The sequence below is a fragment of the Takifugu rubripes genome, chromosome 14, assembly GCF_901000725.2.
Source record: "Takifugu rubripes chromosome 14, fTakRub1.2, whole genome shotgun sequence".
Classification (NCBI taxonomy): Eukaryota; Metazoa; Chordata; class Actinopteri; order Tetraodontiformes; family Tetraodontidae; genus Takifugu; species Takifugu rubripes.
The window spans coordinates 11,283,497-11,303,173 of NC_042298.1; the positions used below are offsets into that span (position 1 = coordinate 11,283,497).

The 19,677-nt window shown below is 45.4% G+C and overlaps 1 protein-coding gene across 1 annotated transcript; it reads left to right on the forward strand.

The window, feature by feature from the left end:
* Positions 1-1,087: 1,087 nt before the first annotated feature.
* Positions 1,088-19,428, forward strand: glra4a (glycine receptor, alpha 4a). The gene is made up of 9 exons (XM_029847610.1): positions 1,088-1,474; positions 10,548-10,678; positions 11,267-11,334; positions 11,980-12,203; positions 12,515-12,597; positions 14,342-14,479; positions 14,600-14,814; positions 16,840-16,989; positions 18,670-19,428. The coding sequence occupies exons 1-9, from the start codon at positions 1,407-1,409 to the stop codon at positions 18,958-18,960; spliced, it is 1,368 nt and encodes a 455-aa protein (XP_029703470.1). The 5' UTR covers positions 1,088-1,406; the 3' UTR covers positions 18,961-19,428.
* The last annotated feature ends 249 nt before the right edge of the window (positions 19,429-19,677 follow it).

Below are 19,677 nucleotides of genomic sequence, written 5' to 3' on the forward strand. Positions count from 1 at the left end.
AAGCCTCTCAGGTTTCTACGGCAAGCAGAAAATAAAAAAGAAATGCTTGACAGGCTGGGAGAAACAGAAGGTTCCACCGATGTCAGGGCTTGTTTTTAAATATTCCTGCCATCGGCAGCACAGGCAGGCGGGTCTTTGTCAACTGTGGTAATTTAATACTTTAAATTCATCGACTTTTACTTCAGAGGCGGAGAAACTGAATAAACTCTGGTGTTTGTGAATCGTGAAACCCTGAAACTGAAATCCACCAAGAGAGGACAAGATTAACCTGACCTGAGCACAGTCGGGCTTCTGACCTGCAATTTCTAACCTGGTGAGATGTTCATGGATCAAGGACGTGTGGAAACCACAAATTTGTTCTCAAATTCCAAGCAGAGTGATGAAGAGATGAGCGAAACTTACAAGATTCTTGATTTTTCCTGTAATAAAATACAGAAAATGCTCTGAGGTCCAGAACATCTGGGGATTCTTGGAAATATCCAAAGGTTTTGGAGTATCAAACGCAACAACTAAAGTTCAAAGCCGTCAATATTTACACCCTCCACATAAATGAATAAAGACTCAGTTAATAATTGAGGTTATTATAAACTACAGGAGCACTTTGGATCATGTGTGATGTCACATCAGTCTAACTTTCCCATGCGTGTTTATCTGGTGTGGAGTTGGCATAATGGATGAGTTGTGTGTAGGAGGAGGTTCCAGTGGTTCCAGGACGCATCTGTATTCGTCCAGCTGAATAAAAGTGTGGCATCTGCCCCAGAACATGTTAGTCCCTCCTGAGCAGGGAAGTCAAACAAAAATCCCCAAAACATTACGCACCGACTCTTTCTGGGCTTAATCAACTATACACAACTCTCCTCTCAGCATACGTCTTCCTCAAGACCTCCTCCTCCTGTGGTTTAGCTAAAATGTGGATTTAAGCGGTTCCCTGCAAACTGGTCCTGACCGCGGAGCCTCCTCCCTCCTAATTAAACTCGGCCTAATTACGCACGGAGCGGTCATCAAGGCAAAAGCTCCAGCTCCTTTAAACCTCGTTAATATGTGGAAAAAACACGTAAGGAGTTAAAACAAGCTCAAAACACTCAAAAACACGCACGCGAACACGCACTGGCATGCGACCCGACACTCCCCTTTAAAGCACGCAGGGGCGCGCTCCGGCCGCCTGACCAGCTCGTCCAGCCGCCCGCAGCAGCCAGTCTGCTCCGCTCCTGCTCCCGCGGATGTGTGCAGTCTCCCGGATTTGGTGGGAGGGGGGAGAAGTTTCCCCAAAGACAAGCTTGGATCTCAGAGAGACGATGCCTTCCTCCCACAGCCCAGACTCGCCGCCCGCTCTGTGGATTTGCTGATTTTCTTCATTCTTCCTTAAGTTCTTCATCGGGACTGGAGGGAGATTTCTGAGCCAGAGAATGCTCCCACAGGTCACCCGGATTCTCTACATCTTGTCTTTTTGTTGTTTCCAAGGAGGCTTGATCAGGTAAGGCGCACCAGCGTCTGTTTCCTCCGACAAACCTTCACACCAGCTGCTTCACCGTAAACTTTTCCGTCTGCGGGATCGATCCCGCGTCGTTTCACCCACTTTATTTGTTGATTTGGTGAAGCTCTCACGGCGACCAGTCTAATATTTGTTGCCATTGTGGGAATGAAAGCGGGTCCGAGCAACCTTGACCATCCATTCGACAGGTACTGCAATTCAGACAGTTATCAGGCTCAAACACGCACGGCTGCGCAAAAATAAAGAGATGATTTTACGCATTTCAGTGATTAAACGGGATTTTTTTTTCAGTCGTCTAATCAGAATAAACATGAAACATGCATGTAAACAAATGTACAAAAACCTTCAAAATGAATCATCCGTTAAGCAGCTACCTGTGGAATCTCTGTTGTGTGACTCCAATTTAGGAGACGTTTCACTTTATTACTACGTTAAAGCCAAGCAAATATCTGATTCAGGGCCACCTGCCTCCATAGAAAAGCCAGAAAAGTCTGTTTGCCTGTGGCTGAAACAGCCTCCTCTCTCTCCACCTGCCTATTTTCCGTCCCGCCTCATCATCACGTCTCCATTTTGCCCTTCCACTGACAACACCTCCAGACAGCCTGCTGTTTCTGTCCTCACCCATCCCTCCCTGCATCCGTCATGGCGGCACAAACTTTTATTTAGAACTCTCCTTATTTCATGGCCTGCCGAGCTCAGGTGTCAGTGGAAGAGAATTTAACTCTGCATAATCCCGGAGTGGAATAGAGCCGCGACTTTGAGCCCAGGGGCGAGAAGAGCCGCTCTCAGCCCCGAGAACTGTCAACTGACAGAGTCTCCTCTGAGGAATAAAAGCCCCCCTGCTGCTTTCTGTGTGGGGGAGAATCCACAGAGGGCGGCAGGCAGAATCTGATGGAGATGTGGAGAATAGGGGGGGGGGGGGCGGGGGGTCAGCTGAAGAGGGAAAATTGTAAAAGGAGCAAGCTGGGATGAAAAAAGGGTAGGAAACCAAGCAGATGATTCGTTTAGCTTGTGGTAGCTGAGCTTAATAAAGTGGAAGATGGTGCTGGGAGATGGAGAGAAGCTGATCTGATTGGAAAGAGAAGATAAGGTGGAGCGTAAAGGCGGCAGCGGCGCGAGTGGTGGTGGTGGGGATCCGAAGGAGAGATTGTGGTGTAAAGTAGCTCACATGACAGAGTGGAGGGTAAACCAGCATGAACATCCAGCAGGAGATAAGAAACGGGGATGAAATGGTTCCGAAATAATGTGCGTATGAGTGAATGTTCCTGTTTACCTGTGTGGGCTTCATTTATGGACATTTTAAAGCAGAATTATTGGTGCTATGCTTTGCTGCAGCTCATTGATCTTTTTCCTTTAATAGGTCGATCTAATGGATTTATTTTAATCATGTTTTTGCTCAATAAAACCTTAAAATTATGATTCTAGTAAAGCAAGGACGCAACTTTCCGAGCTGCTTTATATTCCTTCCATGCTTCATTACCAGAGAGAATAATTTTCTGGTGAATTTTTAATTCAGGCACAGAAAATTTGGGATATTGTGTAAATTGCAACAGTGTTATCCCCTTCAGAATTGCGCCACCTACCTCTTAGAGTGTGTAGGCTAGTTACAGTGATGAGCTGCACCATGCTATGACCATTAATGTGAAGCCAAGGAGGGCGTTCTGCAAGTTTATCACCCAACGATGCCGATCCAGCTGGTCTGCTGTGAAAAACCTGGACTTTGAAAGACTTTTGGTTTATGGGTTGAGACGGTTGTCTGCTGAATATCTATGGACAGACAACCTCAGTGTTTTTTTTTTTTAACTTAATAACTACTAAAGGAGATTTTATTGATTGCAAAATGCTACACAGTGCGTCCCATATTGGGCATTCAGTGGAGCGATGCCCCTCTCTTTCTCTCTCCCCCTTTTCTAAACACCCATTCAACACCTGAATTTAGCACTTTCAAGTTGCTGGGAGAGGAAACCATTTTCCTGTGATAGTTTCTAATTAAATTCCGATGGCGGTCCCAGCTGGTCTTTAAGTATCGGCAACAGCAGTAATATCTGGAGGCTAGTAAACAGTGCAGGAAAACAAGCACAACTTGTCTTCATTTTAAATGATTCACGGGCTTCGAGGAGTTGAGAGCGGGCCTCGGCTTTTGGAGACAAAATTAAACTTTTGAAATGGCTCAAGCTAAAGCAATGTCACACCAAAGGATTTGATAACCGCGGAGCTAAACCAGCATTAGTCGAATAGTTTCTGAGATTTCACCTTGAGTTACATCGTCACAGACGCTCTGGGAACTCTCTTATCCTCTCTGAAAGCACAGGCGATCCCCCCCCACACTCGGCTGATACGCAGGAAGACCACCGATGAGTATAGAAGCATGAAAGAGAGAACAGATGGGGTGTTTAGGTGAGGTAATGAGTAAAAAATGAGCACCAGGCTGGAGACTGTTAGCACTTCACAGCAACTGCGCAAGGTTCTTTCGTCAAAGATAAAAATATCTTATGTTTGACTTCAAGGAGTTTTATTTTTGTACCATTTGGCTTTAAAGTAATTCAAGGATAAGTCCCTCTCAGGATGTCTGTGTCCTTCAGCTGCTTTGATTTTGCACTAAAGTGTTTCTGCGAGTACAAACTCACCACAAGGCGTTTAACAAAGCCAGTTATTCTTCCTCTTTATGTAAATATTTGTGTTAAATAAAAAGGGGACCTGCTAATTTTATCGATGATGCTATTTACATTCTGTGTTCTCACCCTGAGATGCCAGCAAATCTTACACACACTTTGTGTACGATAGCAAACATACACACAGGAAAAGCACATGTGGGTGACGTAAGTCCTCCACTCGACCTCCGCGTTGATCGAGGAGCTTTAACATCAAATGAAAACTACTCTACTGACCTATTAGGTCAAAGTTCAGGGTTTTTCCTTCAGTTTCTTTCGTGCAGAGAGCAAATTAATGTAATTAATTATATTCAACAGCAAACTGTAATAAGTACGGGTAATAATGCAGAGGAAGTTACATTTAAATCATGGGAAATTAACTAATATGCCAAATTTGCCCTGATGTGAAGTCTATCTGCCTGAAAAACACATGGTAATCATTTTTCTATAGCAGGCAGATTAGGGAAACACATTCGGTGTCTCATAAATATCCAGGTAACAACGTAAGCGACACAGTGTGGAGGTAATGCGATTAAAGTGTCCTCTCCGCTCCTCTTCTCTGGCTCCGGCAGATTAAAAGGACCACTTATTGACTAGAGCAGCACTTTGGCCAAGAGTCTTTCTGGGCCGTTATGTTGTTGCAATTAAGAGCATGAAGTGGGGGAACATTATGAGCCCTGAATCATGTCATTATGTCCGACCGCTCGGTCCACACGCATTTATCACTTCTGTGTGTGGAGAACAGAATGGCCAGCCCGTCCAAACAGACCTCATTATACAGGCGCTGACAGAAAGAAGAGGTGAATAAGAGTCAGGCCCAAGTGATGCCTTAGAGTCACGCTCTGGACCATTAATAGCCAGCGTAGCTGCAATCACCTGGTCATTACAGGGACCAAAGGTTAACGATGGGTAAGGTGCTGCAAATTAGACCCCCTTTAATGAGCTGGAAGAATTTGTTAAAATCAAGAATTAGCCATTAAATTGTTGTAATATACCAGTGAAATACGGTTCTTTCTAATGTTTAATGTTTTGCAGATCAGATTGGTGGTTATTTTCTGATTTCTGAAGTTCCGGATTTAAAAACACATCTGATTGTGTTATAGGTAAAAAGGCTGCTTCTTTCTGCTCTCGTAGCTCTCGGTCACATGATCACCTTGTTGACGACGTTCTACGGCCAGTCTGAAAGGGAGGGGACCGACGCAACGCTGCATTGATGGATTCGACATGCAGGCTAAAACTGATGGGACCCGGGCGTCCGTTACCCACAATGCAAAGCTGTCCTGAAGGTGAAACGCCAACGTGCTGAACAGAGGCTGATGTTTCTGTGCGCATTAGCCAGATGACCAGTCGTCCTTGGCTGGTGAAGTGCAGCACTAATGACATCAGAGAGTCTGCAAAGTTTACAAAAAATAAATAAAATAAAAAGGCTGACAGTGGCAAATTAGGAGGCTATTTGTGGTTGTAGATCAACGCAGAGAACCAATATCCACGAAGCTTAAGGTAATCCAGGATTTCAATGCCCTGGTCCTCGCGGTGTTGGGTTCTGGAGTCACATCGCTGGTCAGGAAAAACACTTTTTACTACCGCTCTTAAAAGGACACACGTGTTAGTGTGTGTGTGTGCGTGCGAGCGTGAATTGGGACACTGGTCGATACTTCATCATGCTGCCAGCCATGTTCCTGGAAATCCTCTTGTCTGCTGGTGGTTTTCTGTGCTCTAAAGAGTCACTTTAATGATGACACCAATTAATGAGTCACAATTTTCTAAACATATTCAGTTAATCATAAAGTTCCTCAACCTTGAAAGGACGACCTTGGAGGCAAATGGGGCTCCGTAAAAACCCAGTTCTGGCTGGGAGTTACCTTGGATGCTAACAATAATGATAAAATCACTTAGTTGTTCTGCACATAGGTCACTCCCTCTAAGCAATGATTCACAGCCCCCCCACTAACGATTAAACCTAACTTTCGTTTTGGGCTGTGGATGTAAAAAGCCCACAGTTCAACCCAGAACCTTCCTGGTGGGTCAAGTGTGCTATCCATCTTCCCACCAAGGACTTCATCGCTAACCTTCGTTTTTAAAATGATACAAGTGCTAGCGTGGGCTGTAAATTCATTAGCAAAATACGGATTTCATGAGTGTTACAGAATCACACTTGTGTAACCGCGTCCCCGCTGAAGCGAAATAACTTAATTGTCGACTCCAATTGTGGGTCGTGCCGAGTTCAGCGGCCATCTTAGTGTACGTGCCTCTTCTTAATGATGCGTCTATCAAGAACCCTCACTCCGTCATGCAGATTGACAGCTAAACCCCCGTAGCCAAGCTGGGACGCATCTTTGAAATAAAACCCAGATTGAGTCCCCAGCTGGCCCCCAGCTCTCTCCAGTTTAGCCTTTAGCGCAGTAGCTGCTCTGCCAAATGTCACTTCATCCGTACGCATTGACTGTTAGCGGTTAATAACCAGAAGGAAGGAGGAAATAAGGTGTTGTTGAAGGAGGAGGAACCGACTTAGCACAGTTGATGCAGCAAATGGCTAATACAGGAAATGGATTATATTAGCTGGGAATGACCCGCAGGTAGCAGGAAAACAAGCATATGCCAACAGTGGATGTGATTTATACTGGGACTGATGGGAGCCGACACCTCCTTCCATATTCATACAGATGTTTGTTGAAAATAGAGGACATTAATCATCAGAGTGGAGCGGTTACAGATTCTAATTACATGTTCACTGTAGACGGACCGCGTCCTGTCGGGATGGAGCCGTGCAGATTTCCCAGCGGATGGGGAGGGAGTCGCACGCTGGCGAGATCCTCTTCATATGAGAAATCACACGTTTCATTATGTCATGCTACCAGGGCATCTCACCTTGTCTATCCTTGCGTTTCATCACCTTGTCTCCCGTCTGCGCAGAAGATCAAAGCAACAAAACGCGGCAAAGGCACTCTTTGTAGTTTATTGTCACGTGCGCAGCCCTGCCTTGTTGGCCAAATGGTCCGAGTTCTAATGCTCTAAAGTGGCAGAAAACGTGCTTATGCGTTCAAGCGCTCGCCACTGCGAGGGAATAAAGCTGCGGTCCGTGCCGAGCCTGGAAGCAGACACATCAAAGTAATCCTCGGCAGTCAGTGTCTGAAATTCTGCTAGCTGCGCTTCAGAGACTGACAGGAAGCAATCTGCACCGATAAAAGATCTCCGATGCGTTTGGGGTGGCCTGAATACTGAGGAGCCCGGCGGAACATCTGGAGGAAGGGATGGCTTCGTCTCCCGGGGGGGTGGGGGGGGGATCTCACTTTGTCAGGTTTATCACTGAGATTGGAATGCGATCTGCCATTGTTGGAAGCTTTTCATTTGATTAAGCTTTGGGTCCAACAGAAGGGAAACGCTGAACCTATCGTGTTAAATGTTTCTCTGCCCCCGCTGGTTTGGATGGTGGGGGGGACCTTGGATGAGTCGGAGGGCGTCTCTGTTAGAAGACTCACTGCCCATCCTTACTATGATAACCAAATCGGAAATTCATTAATTTCCGTTCCAGCCGTCAGGTCTGGGTCACATGACCCAGCAGCCGCCATTCTACTGGCAGCTGTACTGGTTTTGGCGTTTCTTCTCCAAACTTTACTCTTCCATTTCAGTCCATGTTTTTTCTTAGTCAACCTCAGCTTGATGGACCTTCAACGTACGAAGTTATCATTTTATTAGCATCTATTATGGTCTTTACAACTCATTTTAGTACACTATTGTTTTTCTTTGACATTTCTATTGATCCTGAACTTATCTGGGAATAAATTTAAAGCATTAAGTATTAAGATACTTAAGGAAAAGTCTAATTTAAGCCACAAAATGTTTAAAGATTATTTAAGCTGCGTGTGAAAAAGTATGAAATTGCCTTTGGGCTGTAGTTCATGGTACAGCTTCAAGATCATTACTGTGGTACAAGCCTGCAAACATCATGTCTGCTTGGAGCTCCAGAGACGCTGATCCAGGATTAAAGAGCAGATTTCTACACAAGCGATGCAACCGAGATTAATCTCCACTCATTAAAGACAGAGCCAGTGTTCAAACTAGCCAATGAGGCAATGCTGCCAAATTAAACAACCACGATCTGGCGGAAGATTGTGACAGTTTCAAAACAAGCAAACAAAAACAAGATCTAATGGGATCAAGTTCTGAGCCTCACTGGCTGACACACCAGAACTGATTCAGGATGGGTCCCCTTCCTGAGCAGAGGACAGGAAGTGCGATGCTGTAGTTTGGACGCATGAGTCATTGAGAGATTAGAGCCTTGAATTACTCGACTAGTTATCAGACGGTAGATAAGCACGTTCTGCAACACTCAGCGTAAATTAGAGTTCAGATAAGTTTTCTGCTGAATTCTGTGTCGAGCTGGAAGAACCACCATCTACTTCCTGTGTTTGAGCCAATCAGAACGCCCCGATCACACACTGAACAGGTCCCTGGTCAGTTAGTTATAACGACAAACCTCTTCCCCTTCCCGAGTGGAGCCCGTCTTATTTCAGAAACGTCTATACGTGTCTGAGGTGTCACAGTACAGGGGCGACAGTTGTCATGTCACTGAAGACGAATGTTTGAGTGTTGATGACGGTGGCTCCAAATAGCATTCTGCAACGACCCCATTGATCATCCTGGGACAGCGGCAGTCATCAAATACTGTAATATGAGGATCCTCGGGGACAGTACAGACAAAAACATTTGGGTCGTAGTTGGATTTTGTTGCTACATTTACGACACGTGGGTCCTGCTCCCAGTTTAACTCAGCTCTTGTTTTGAAGCTAAAGAAATAGGATTCTCCGATACTGGAATGGAAGCGACTTTGATGGAAGCAAAAGGTCAGGCTAATTAAATGTCAGCAAAGAGCAATTTAATCGTTTAATCTTTCAACAAAGTATGTATTCAAGGGCTCGGGGGAGTTACTTTCATTTACGCTTGTAAATTTAGTCAATAGAGGCTCCAGATGAAATCCTTAAACCTCAAATCTCCATCCTCAGTCAGATATGTAATGATTTCAAGAAGTCTGCAGAATTAGATGATGCAGACATCTTTTTTAAACTTTCTCCAGCGCTTTCAAACATGTCAAGAGGCTTTTTCCCCCCCTTTCAGATGAGAGTCTTTGATCGTCAAAGGCTCTCAGGTCTCCAGCATGTATTTAAGCAGGGCTGAGGCGTCCACGTTGAACTGCGTTGGTGATGAGGAGGTGATGTTTGCCCCGCGGGGAGGCTGAAACATGCATCTTCTCCCACAGCTGAGGGTGAGAAGTTCAGCTGCAGACCTCAGTGTGAAGAGCCAACACAAAAACATGTTTGTGCAAGTACTTCACGATTGCTGTAAATCATCTTGATTTGAAGTACCTGCGAGTACTGTACAAGTATAGTGGGGTTAAAAATAGAGCATCCAGCGGACTATATTTACTGTATATCTGTGGAAAGTGGGACAGCTGTGACGAGCCGGCTGTGCCAGAACGCATTTGCAGATCTCTGCTGCAACATCCCGCCTGTCAGAGGTTCTTAAAATCTACACCACGGCCGGGAAAACCCGCAATTTAGCCCTTTAGAACGGTGATTATTATTAATTTATCCCACCACAAGTGCGGTTTCGCCACTATCGAGTCAAAACTAGAAGCGCTGCGCCGTTGATTCCAGCCAAAAGCAGCGAGGTGGAATTATGAGCAGTGAGAGTTGAGGTGCACGATGTAAAAAGATCCGTGCGGAGCTCCTTTGGGAAAAATGGGGGGGAAGCTGTAAGGTTCTGCTGAAGGGTTAGAAACTATTGAAATGGAAAGTCTTCAGAGAAAGTTTGTATTTTATTATTTATATGATCGAAACAAGCATCTGGAAAAAAAGATTCCCGCGGGCAAACGATGACGTCATCCAAAGTTTTCAAACGGAATTCGAAGGTGAAGAGAAAAACAACACTGTTCCATCAGGATTGCAAAATATTGAGAGCATTTAGCTTTAAAACAGGGAGGTGGACTCAGCCCTGCACAGATGAACCATCATCGGCACCAGCCAGAACGCCTTAAACCCGGATCTTTTTGTCCTTAAGTTGTTTTTGGCATTTGTGGGTTTCCTGTGGGCCTTTCTCCAGTGTGACATTTGTGGAGCACCTGAGCATCAATTTGTCACATCTTAACGCCTGCTGAGCCCGTTTAGCTTCAAGTCACCACAATGAGTATCCAGACATGGACAGGTGGAAGCTTTTCCTTTCAATCTTTCATCCATTGTTTTTACCCTCATTTCTCCATTATAATTATGTTTTTCTTTAAGCCTGACACCCCCTCCCTCGCTGCTTCCCCCTGCACAGACCGTGCTCCTGCTCCTCCTCGACTGTTTCTGGAATATTCTCTTTTATTTCTCTGTTCATGCTCTCTGCTGTCGCCCGGCTGATGTCAGACTGAGCTCCTGTAAGGAGGAGATAAAGCCCCACAGCAGGGCTGGGCCACAGATGTCGCCTTCAGACTTCCTGGACAAGCTCATGGGGAGGACATCAGGATACGACGCCCGCATCAGACCCAACTTCAAAGGTACAGAGCGTGCCAAGGCAGACCACCCCTCCCCCTGCAAGGGCATGCAGCAGAAAAGTAAAACAAAATAGGTGACGGGAAGTGCTGCAAAAGCAAAGACAGCTCAGTGAGAGTTTCAGTAATAAAGAGAAAAAGAATAAACGGCCACTTTTTGCAGGAAATGCTTGATTTCATTTTTGTGATCTGTGTTCTTATCACTAGACGGTCCCTCCGGGAGTTAGAGGGCTTTTTTTGTGGCTGTCGAAGCCTAAAAATGTCTAATTTTGCAGCAACCTTATGGTTGTTTTTTAATTTGCAGTTTTTTAAGACTTCTTTTTTCAGGAGGAAGGCCAAAACTTCAAGGTCACCAAGTTTAATTTACCTTGGTAGTCTTCATTAAGACAGTCCTGATTTCCTACATACTACCCAACATTCCAAAGTCTACACACTACCTTTAGAAATATATATTTTGGAAATGTTCACATCATTTAAACGTTTGCAAAGTAGCTGAAATACATTATTCTGGTTATAACACAAGACGTCAGGTACAGTATCCTGATATGTGAGTGGGATTCATGTGGGAGGAGTCAACAGCTTCTCTGTCTCCAGGTCCACCCGTCAATGTGACCTGCAATATTTTCATCAACAGTTTTGGCTCCGTCACAGAGACGACGATGGTAAGAAAACCTCGATTTTAAAAACTGAATGTAGACTTTCCTCACTGGAAATGCTCCATTTTCTGTTCCTGCCCAACCCCTTCCCTCGTTTCTGTGTTTCTGAGACAGTAACGGTGCGACCTTGAGAGACCGGCAGGTCACTGACGTGCTGATAATGAACCGTCCGCTCCGCAATTAAAATGAAAAATTGGGAAAGGGAATGAAAAGGTGTGCGAGAGCGAGGACGAGGGCTGCACAGAGGCGTGTGAGCATCCGCGCTGTTGCGCCTGCTGGGTCAGCGCAGTGCAGCCGTGAATGGTTTAAAAGAGACCCGGGGGTCAGACCCCGGGCCGGGTCAGCTCCCAGATCGACAACACTAATTATGTCATTGTTTGCACAAGCCAAGCGTGCCTTTATCGTGATGAATGGCGTCTATAGAGAAGCCAAAAACAATACCCACAGATTAGTTGGAGATGTAATTATGGTGCACCAGCTGAGGTGGGGGTGGGGCAGTGCCTGGAATCACGACCCCCATTTTCTTCATTTTAAACTATACTGATGTATTGGTTTAAGCTTTAACTAAGCCATAGATGATTATTTTATTTCAAAATAATCGTTCATTTGTAAAGAAAACTAAACCGTACATTTGCCCCACCTTTTCCCCAGGACTACAGGCTTAACGTGTTCCTGCGGCAAAAATGGAACGACCCCCGCCTGGCTTACAGAGAATATCCCGACGACTCCCTCGATCTGGACCCCTCCATGTTAGATTCCATCTGGAAACCAGATTTGTTCTTTGCTAACGAGAAAGGAGCCAATTTCCACGAGGTCACCACAGATAACAAGCTGCTGCGGATTTTCCAAGATGGCAGCGTTCTGTACAGCATCAGGTACGTAAGATGATTCGGGGGGGGGGCAGGTAAACACCCCCCAGACCACAAGTGCTAAACCAGCTACCTGGTTTGTAGCCTGTGAATAAAGTGTCTCCTCCTCACAAACATCAACACCACAGACGACATTTTGCACATCTTCACCAGTAACTTGGTGCGACCGCCAGGCTTTAATGACAGGAATATTAAATCAGCACGTGCCCGTTTTCCTACTTCCTCGCTGCTTTTCCTCGCTCGAACCTGTTCTCTTTCTTCAGCCTTTCTGTGCGTTTGACATTTCTCTGTTCTGGTCTGTTTTGTTTCCGTCTCAGGCTGACTCTTATCCTTTCCTGCCCTATGGACTTGAAGAATTTCCCAATGGACATTCAGACCTGTACCATGCAGCTAGAAAGCTGTGAGTCCTCTTTCCTCCCCCTCTCCCCCCTCTTTTTATTCATTATTTGCTGCTGTAGACTTCACAGACTCTTGTTGGCCTGAGTTGTGTCGATTGTGTGGCAATGCCGCACGGCAATTTGAACCCGTGATATCGTTGTGCATGGCCACTGCTGGCTAACTACAGCCCAAGTGTGTTTGGTTCCAAGTGAAGAAGCCTGGCAATGACCTTCAAAATGAAAGGCCGGTGGCATCAGCCTGGTCACACATTTGTTATTAAACCTGGAAAAACGTACAAAAGCCAAACCCTTTAACTTTGTTTCCTCACTTAAGAACAGCTCCCTCTGTTTTCTCTCTTCCTTTGCCTAAAGCAACGATATTGAGCCGTTCAGCTCCATGAAACCAATTTCTAGGACATAAATAATAAAACTTTCATTTTGTGTCCCTTTTATTATATGTAACTCCCCCTCCGAGCCTAGACGTGACCTAATTTCCCCATTAAAAGTGACTAAATAGAGTAAAAGCTGACTGCAGGCCTCGTGACCATATTGTCTCTTGTTGACAGTCGCACAACACCACCCGAGGGTGTCTTCACCTGGACGAGCGCAGGTTTGATCGTGGAGATGGCATTAGGTGGCGAGAGTGGGTGGTGATGGGGGGGTGATGGGATCAGAAAGGGAAGAGTTATCTTTAGGGTTTGAGGGAGTCGGCCAAGACCAATCTTCTTTCCTGGCCTTTGACGCCACAGGCTTAGAAACAGAAGCAACAAGCGGATTCCACCGCCTCCCCACACATCAAAAGTCTCATCGGTGCAGCTTATAGAGCTTCCCCTTCGCCTACAGCCGCCAGAATCATATACCCTCACATCTGCTGGTGACTTTAAAGAAATTTAAAGGAAGACTCGAATACCAAATCTAATTGGGCGGTTTTAGCATGCCGACCGCGAGCACAGGAACAGCCTGAACCGCGTCTCCTCGATGATGTCATGTGACAAACGGCCTGTCTGAATGATTCCAGATGAGCCACCTTCAGGTTTTATGGCACCCTGAAGGGTAAATCGGCTGTGGTTTGACTCCTCTGTTTGGGGAAGCGTTGAGGGTCACGCCTATTGTAAGAATGATGGCGAGTTCACCGCCTCAGAAGAGCTGCGTTGCTGTGGATACGCTCCAACATGGTAACACCCTGAATAATTGATGTTTCTGTAACTCGGGGGTTAAAAGAGAGCTGATGCGTGTTGCATGCATTTTTAATGGACTGATCGGGGCACCGCAAGGACCACAACCCCGAGAGCGGCAGTGTAACATGGAAGACAAATAATTAGGCTTCTTCTCTCCTGTCAGACAGAGATGCTCGACATGTCCTCCCTCACTATCTCACCTTCACAGCTGCGTTAGGTGACCTTTGCTGCGACGGTGGCAGAGGACAAGCAGGAGCTCCAATATTACATCATCGCCGCCTTCAGAGTCACTTTCTCCTTTTGTAATTGCTAATGGCAGCTAACATTTAACGCCTGTGAGATGCGATTCATTGAGCGAATAAAGAGAGGATTAATCGATTTAACAAACCTAGTCTACAGTTATATTAATCCACGTTAGGCTGCTACGACAATTCAATTTCCCTACGGGGATGAATAAAGTACATCTTGAATCTTTGAAAGAGGAATTTGGTGTTTTTCCTCTACCGAAACTGACACCAAACATCTCCAGCTGTGAGTTGCTGCAGCTGCTTGGACCCGTTTGAATAGCGTCTCCCTCCCTTTATTCCAGTCGGTTACACCATGAACGACCTGATCTTCGAGTGGCTGTCCGAGAACCCCGTTCAGGTCGCCGACGATCTCACCCTCCCACAGTTTGTGCTTAAGGAGGAGAAGGATCTGGGATACTGCACCAAGTATTACAACACAGGTACGAACCAGCTGATCAGAACTAAACTGTCTGTCGGTTGCCATAGGAACCACCGTCTAGCCCTGTTGCCTGAGTTAGCATGGACTTCCGTTAGAACGCTGCATTGCTTTGTGCCAAAAGGTAAATTCACCTGCATCGAGGTTAAATTCCACCTGGAGCGTCAGATGGGCTACTACCTGATCCAGATGTACATCCCCTCCCTCCTCATCGTCATCCTGTCCTGGGTATCGTTCTGGATAAACATGGACGCCGCCCCGGCCAGAGTGGGTCTGGGCATCACCACCGTCCTGACGATGACAACGCAGAGCTCAGGCTCTAGAGCCTCCCTGCCCAAGGTTGGCGTGGACACTCCGTTTCATGAATTTATGGCTGGTTTAATGTTTTCTAGAAGTTCCCAGATGAAAAACCTCTCAGTTCTGCAGTAGTTGCGTTACTGTGTGATCCAGACTTTCCTTTAATGAGCATGTGTGTAAGAACGGAAATGAAAAACAAAATGCCACCGACAAAAAGGTCAGCACCAAAATCTCATAAAGACAAAAAAAAAAAAAATCTAATAAATGGATTACGGCTCCAGTCGGAAACTTGTAGACTATACTGGCATTTGGATCAGATGTGTCCCTGCAGAAGTACACAGTTGTTTTTTTTTAACTTTTAATTGCTGTGATTTCCTTTCGATATTTCGGAAGCAATGGATTTTGAGTTGAATGTAATTACTAAACATGTCAATTATTTGGTTTCTAATGGTAATAAGCAATGTTGCATCAAATATGAGGGGTATTTTAGCTGTCAGTGACTAAAATCCCCCACAATTTTGCAATCTAGCCGCAGTCTAGGAGAAAAGTTTCATTATTTGAAAACAGAATTTGAACACAGCTTTGCATGTAGTTTTTCTCCATTGGATGGCAGCAGGTCAGTGAGTAAAACAAGAAAAACAGACCAAAACTCCAGTGTAGCATCAGGATGTGGTGTGAAGGGCCAGTGCCAGTATCGCTACAGTGCTGCGTGCTAAAGTTTGCATTCACAGCTGCATTTAGCTGGGTGTTCATGTTTCTTTAAACATATGTGCTTCGTGCTAGTTTGACCAAGGTTATCGCATTAGTTTGGACCTTCGATTCATTAAATTCTGATTTTGCTAAAATCATTTTCTGATTCCAGAGTTGGGTGTCGACATGTAAAATACATGAGGGCAGAACACCCGGTTAATGGGGGCAATATTCTGGAAGCAGACAAGGGGCCGTCCACATTTTATTGAGTATTAATAATGTATTGAACAACCCTGAAGATACGTCAGCTACTACTGATGAACTCTTGCTAACGCTAACTGCTGCCTGTACAGTTTTGAGGAGAACACGCCTGCCTGATCCACCAAGAGTTGCAGATCGTCGCTGGACATCTGCAGCTTTTAATACCTCACCAGCAACTGTGACCGAAGGTCACCAGTATAGCTCAGGAAGGCCCGAGGGAACCTCTCCTGATCTGATTAGAGCCGGTCTAATACCGCGGTTCTGGTAAACCCAATCTCTGGAACGCCTCGAAGAGTTCTGATCAAATTTAGTCCTTATCCAGGCGTCCGAGGAGTCATTTGAAAGCAGTTGAGTGTTATTCCCAGTCATCACACGGAGTCACCGCGTCAGTATTTAGGTAGAATGATGATTTTTTTTGGTCGACACCGTGACCTCATGCCCATTCCGCTCACTTGAGTGTAATATCTCAGAGGGCCTGAGGGAAATTTTAGCACACAGGAACAAACCAAACACCCTCAAGATAAACTGACTGGAGAATTGGTGGCAAAAGGTCAGTCATTGAGGACATTTATGGCCATAAATCTGAGATCCTGACACATGGTGGATTTTCAGGCAATATTTAATGTGATGAGAAGTAACTGGGTCAGAGGTCAACTCTGATGAGCCATTTGGTAAGAAATCCTACTATTAGTCAACAGTCAACCTTCTGGGCTCCAGAAACCTTATTTTGACTGAAATCATTCATTGGAACCACAAATTCTGTTTTTCGCTAAAAACATCATTCCTGGAGGGTCAAGTCATGCTGATGTCAAAGAAAAGCACCTTGCTTTAAAATAAAGTCATCAGTTCTGCTAATGTAAAGCTCACAGTTGTGCCACTCTGGACAGCAGACCGCCGCTCAGTCGAGCGTTCCCATACATCTAGTGCTCGGTGTGCGTGGATGATTTGCTGCGACATGAACGACCCGGTCAGGGCATCCCCCAAGTCTTAGCCGTGACCCGACTTAGGGCTGTGGGTCAGCTGCTGGTAGCAAATGTGGGTCGCTACCCTGAGCGCCGGATGAATAGAAGGCAGCAATCAGGGCCAACGCCTCATCTGTTTTCTGTCCTTTTCCAGGTGTCCTACGTGAAGGCCATCGATATCTGGATGGCCGTGTGTCTCCTGTTTGTGTTTGCCGCCCTGCTGGAGTACGCGGCCGTTAACTTTGTCTCCCGGCAACACAAAGAGTTCATCAGGCTGAGGAAAAAGCAGCGGCAGCAGAGGATAGTGAGTACACATCCAACGGACCTCCTGTCACATCAGCACACGTTTGACCCTCCGATCCTGCAGTGATTCCAAAATGAGGTGTAAAAGTGTTGACAGAGTGGCCTGAAGAGACCGAGCGGTCTGTCCTGCCTGCATCAATACGGGACGGGCTGAATTATGGACTTCTCTCGTCCACATTATTGGTGTAATTACTCCCACTGAGAAGTTTGTTGCTGGAGACAGGGACGTCCTGTCTGCTGTCCTGCAATTAATCCACCTTTCACTGCATCATTATGATTCCTCAGCTACAAAATGGCCCTAAATGAAAGTTCCTCTTAAAGGTTTCAGTCAGTCATAGTGTACTAAACACAGCTATTAAATCTACACATGTATATAATTTAGCTTAGCAGATTGCAGTTTTCTTGCTTCTAAACATACAATAATAACCCACCTTAAGAGTCAGCTACACAGTTTCCTGCTCTTAAATCCTACTTTAGTTATTATTTGTTTTTTAATCTTTATTGGTACTACAAGAAAACTAGCAAAGCTAAAACTATAGATAAATGACAAAGTCCACCTTTGGTGTCCCCGTCTTTCTCGCCTAGTTTCTACAGTTCTTTTTTAACATTAGGAGGGTAGATTTAGCAGATGACAGTTAGCTTAGCATGGTAATTTCACCTCATCAGCACAAGACTAGGACCCAGAATTGATCTCAGCTTTCCTGTCTTATCTTCTTTAAATTTTTAATCTGTTTCAAAATTCAAAAGAATATGTCACCATCTCTGCTTCATTGTGGAAATTAAGGACTTTCTACTAATCAGGCGGTTAGCACATGACGGCTAATGTTAACCACTGTGAAAATATGCCGTCTGAACGTTTGGATTAATAGTGGATAGTCTGACATAAATGTTACCTTCTTCTGAGACTGCCGAATCAAACCAACCACAGAAGATAATCTGATAATCATAGTGGATTAGGGGAGACACCGTGGCTGTTGGGGAGGAGATCAGAGCAAAGGGAAACCTTCCATCGGCTGTTAATGATCCAGTTCAGATGCCAACATCTTTAGAGGGCTGTAAGAGTTGAGCCACAAGTCTGTTTATATTCTCTTCACAGGGCAAGAGCAGCATCTCCATCGTTGCTAACAAAAGCCCTTTGCAGTGCATCAAAGCAAAGTGAATTTGGTGGTCCAGAGTCCCCTTAATCAGCATTATGAAAGCTCCATTATCCAGCCACTCTGAGAAAGAGGCTGGACAGGCGAGACAGAGATGAATTCTTTTGATTCGCTCTAAAAATTAAAAACGCATTCTTCCTCTTAATGCACTCGCCTCACGATTACCCTCTTCATGTCATGGAAACTTAAAAAGCTTGATTCAAGTCCCAAGTGGCTAATTTAATTGATTCCTCTCTTGTTTTTGGGTGTCGTTTTAACAAGTCGCCGAACCAAAAGGCACCTGAACTCCACCTCCACTTTTCTTTGATGCTTTGATTGTGACGTGCAGATCAAAGTGAATCGTTTTAGCTTTAAGACATCAGTGACATGCTAGTTCCACAGAGAAGTAAGGACAGAGAAGTAAGTTTGGTTCCTAGTTTACACATTTACTTATTTATGTGCCAACAGTCTGCAGCAACTCCTCACACGCACGTTGGAGTCTCAAAACCTGAGCCAATGTTGTGTTTTTTCTGTGTTGAACTCTGCAGGAGGAAGAGCTGCTCCGAGAGAGCCGCGGTTTTTACTTTCGGGGTTACGGACTGGGCCACTGCCTGCAGAACAAGGACAGAACGGCAGCAGAAGGATCCGCCGTCTTCACCCAGCCGCCCCCGGCGGCCGTGTACGACAGGGACGCGCTTCACAAGCGCTTCGTGGATCGGGCCAAGCGCATCGACACCATATCCCGAGCGGTCTTCCCGCTCAGCTTCCTCATCTTCAACATCTTCTACTGGGTCACCTACAAAGTGCTGCGACACGAGGACATCCACGCAAACTTGTGAAGCTCAGAACCAAAACTGCCTGTCAGATACGAATTGGCGTGGGCGTCGGGCGGCACACCTGCCTCCGTGAACCGGCGCTCTAAACTTTGTGCTCAGGGGTGTCTTCAGGATCTCGGCGTGGCCTCAGGCTGGCCTTCTCTTTCTACGCAGTGGTCTGATTGGTCAACAGAAACGGTGCCGGTTCTGTCCAGGCGAGAGACACCGACTTGAATTTTAACATCTTTGAATGAATGTTTTTGAAAATGTCATTTTTAAAAAACAAACAAACAAACAAAACCCACAGAGTAGCTGGCGTGCGCGGAGCAATAGATCTGTTAGTGTTCATTAGAGGGTGGCGAATCTACATATAATGTATATATAGATACATAAAATGTATAGAAAAACAAGCTGTTCTGTTAACTGCACAAAGCACAAATGTGTATTTCTTTGTCTAAATTTAAATAAATTGTTATTCTGCCAGGAAAGCGTGAAATGTTTAACTCTTTTCTTTGGTTGATTACTTTTGTGTTCCTTTTAAAAGAGATCTGCAACATATATAATTGCTTTTTCCATTTCAGTTTTTTAATAAACCCATTGATTACAGCCTGAGAGGAAATGCTGATGCTGCCTGAAAAAGCAAGAGAGTGGAAGTTTATCACAGCTTCTGCTTTTAAATGGGAGGTGCGATGGTATTCCCATCACCATATTGACCCCCCCACCGTAGTCTGCTGGGGTAGA

What these genes read in the sequence shown, in the direction of transcription:
- glra4a (XM_029847610.1), top strand. Translation starts at nt 1,407, where the DNA reads ATGCTCCCACAGGTCACCCGGATTCTCTACATCTTGTCTTTTTGTTGT. An exon ending in CATCAGACCCAACTTCAAAG is followed by an intron (nt 10,679 to 11,266) that starts GTACAGAGCGTG and finishes CTCTGTCTCCAG; the next exon opens with GTCCACCCGTCAATGTGACC. An exon ending in CCGTCACAGAGACGACGATG is followed by an intron (nt 11,335 to 11,979) that starts GTAAGAAAACCT and finishes CCTTTTCCCCAG; the next exon opens with GACTACAGGCTTAACGTGTT.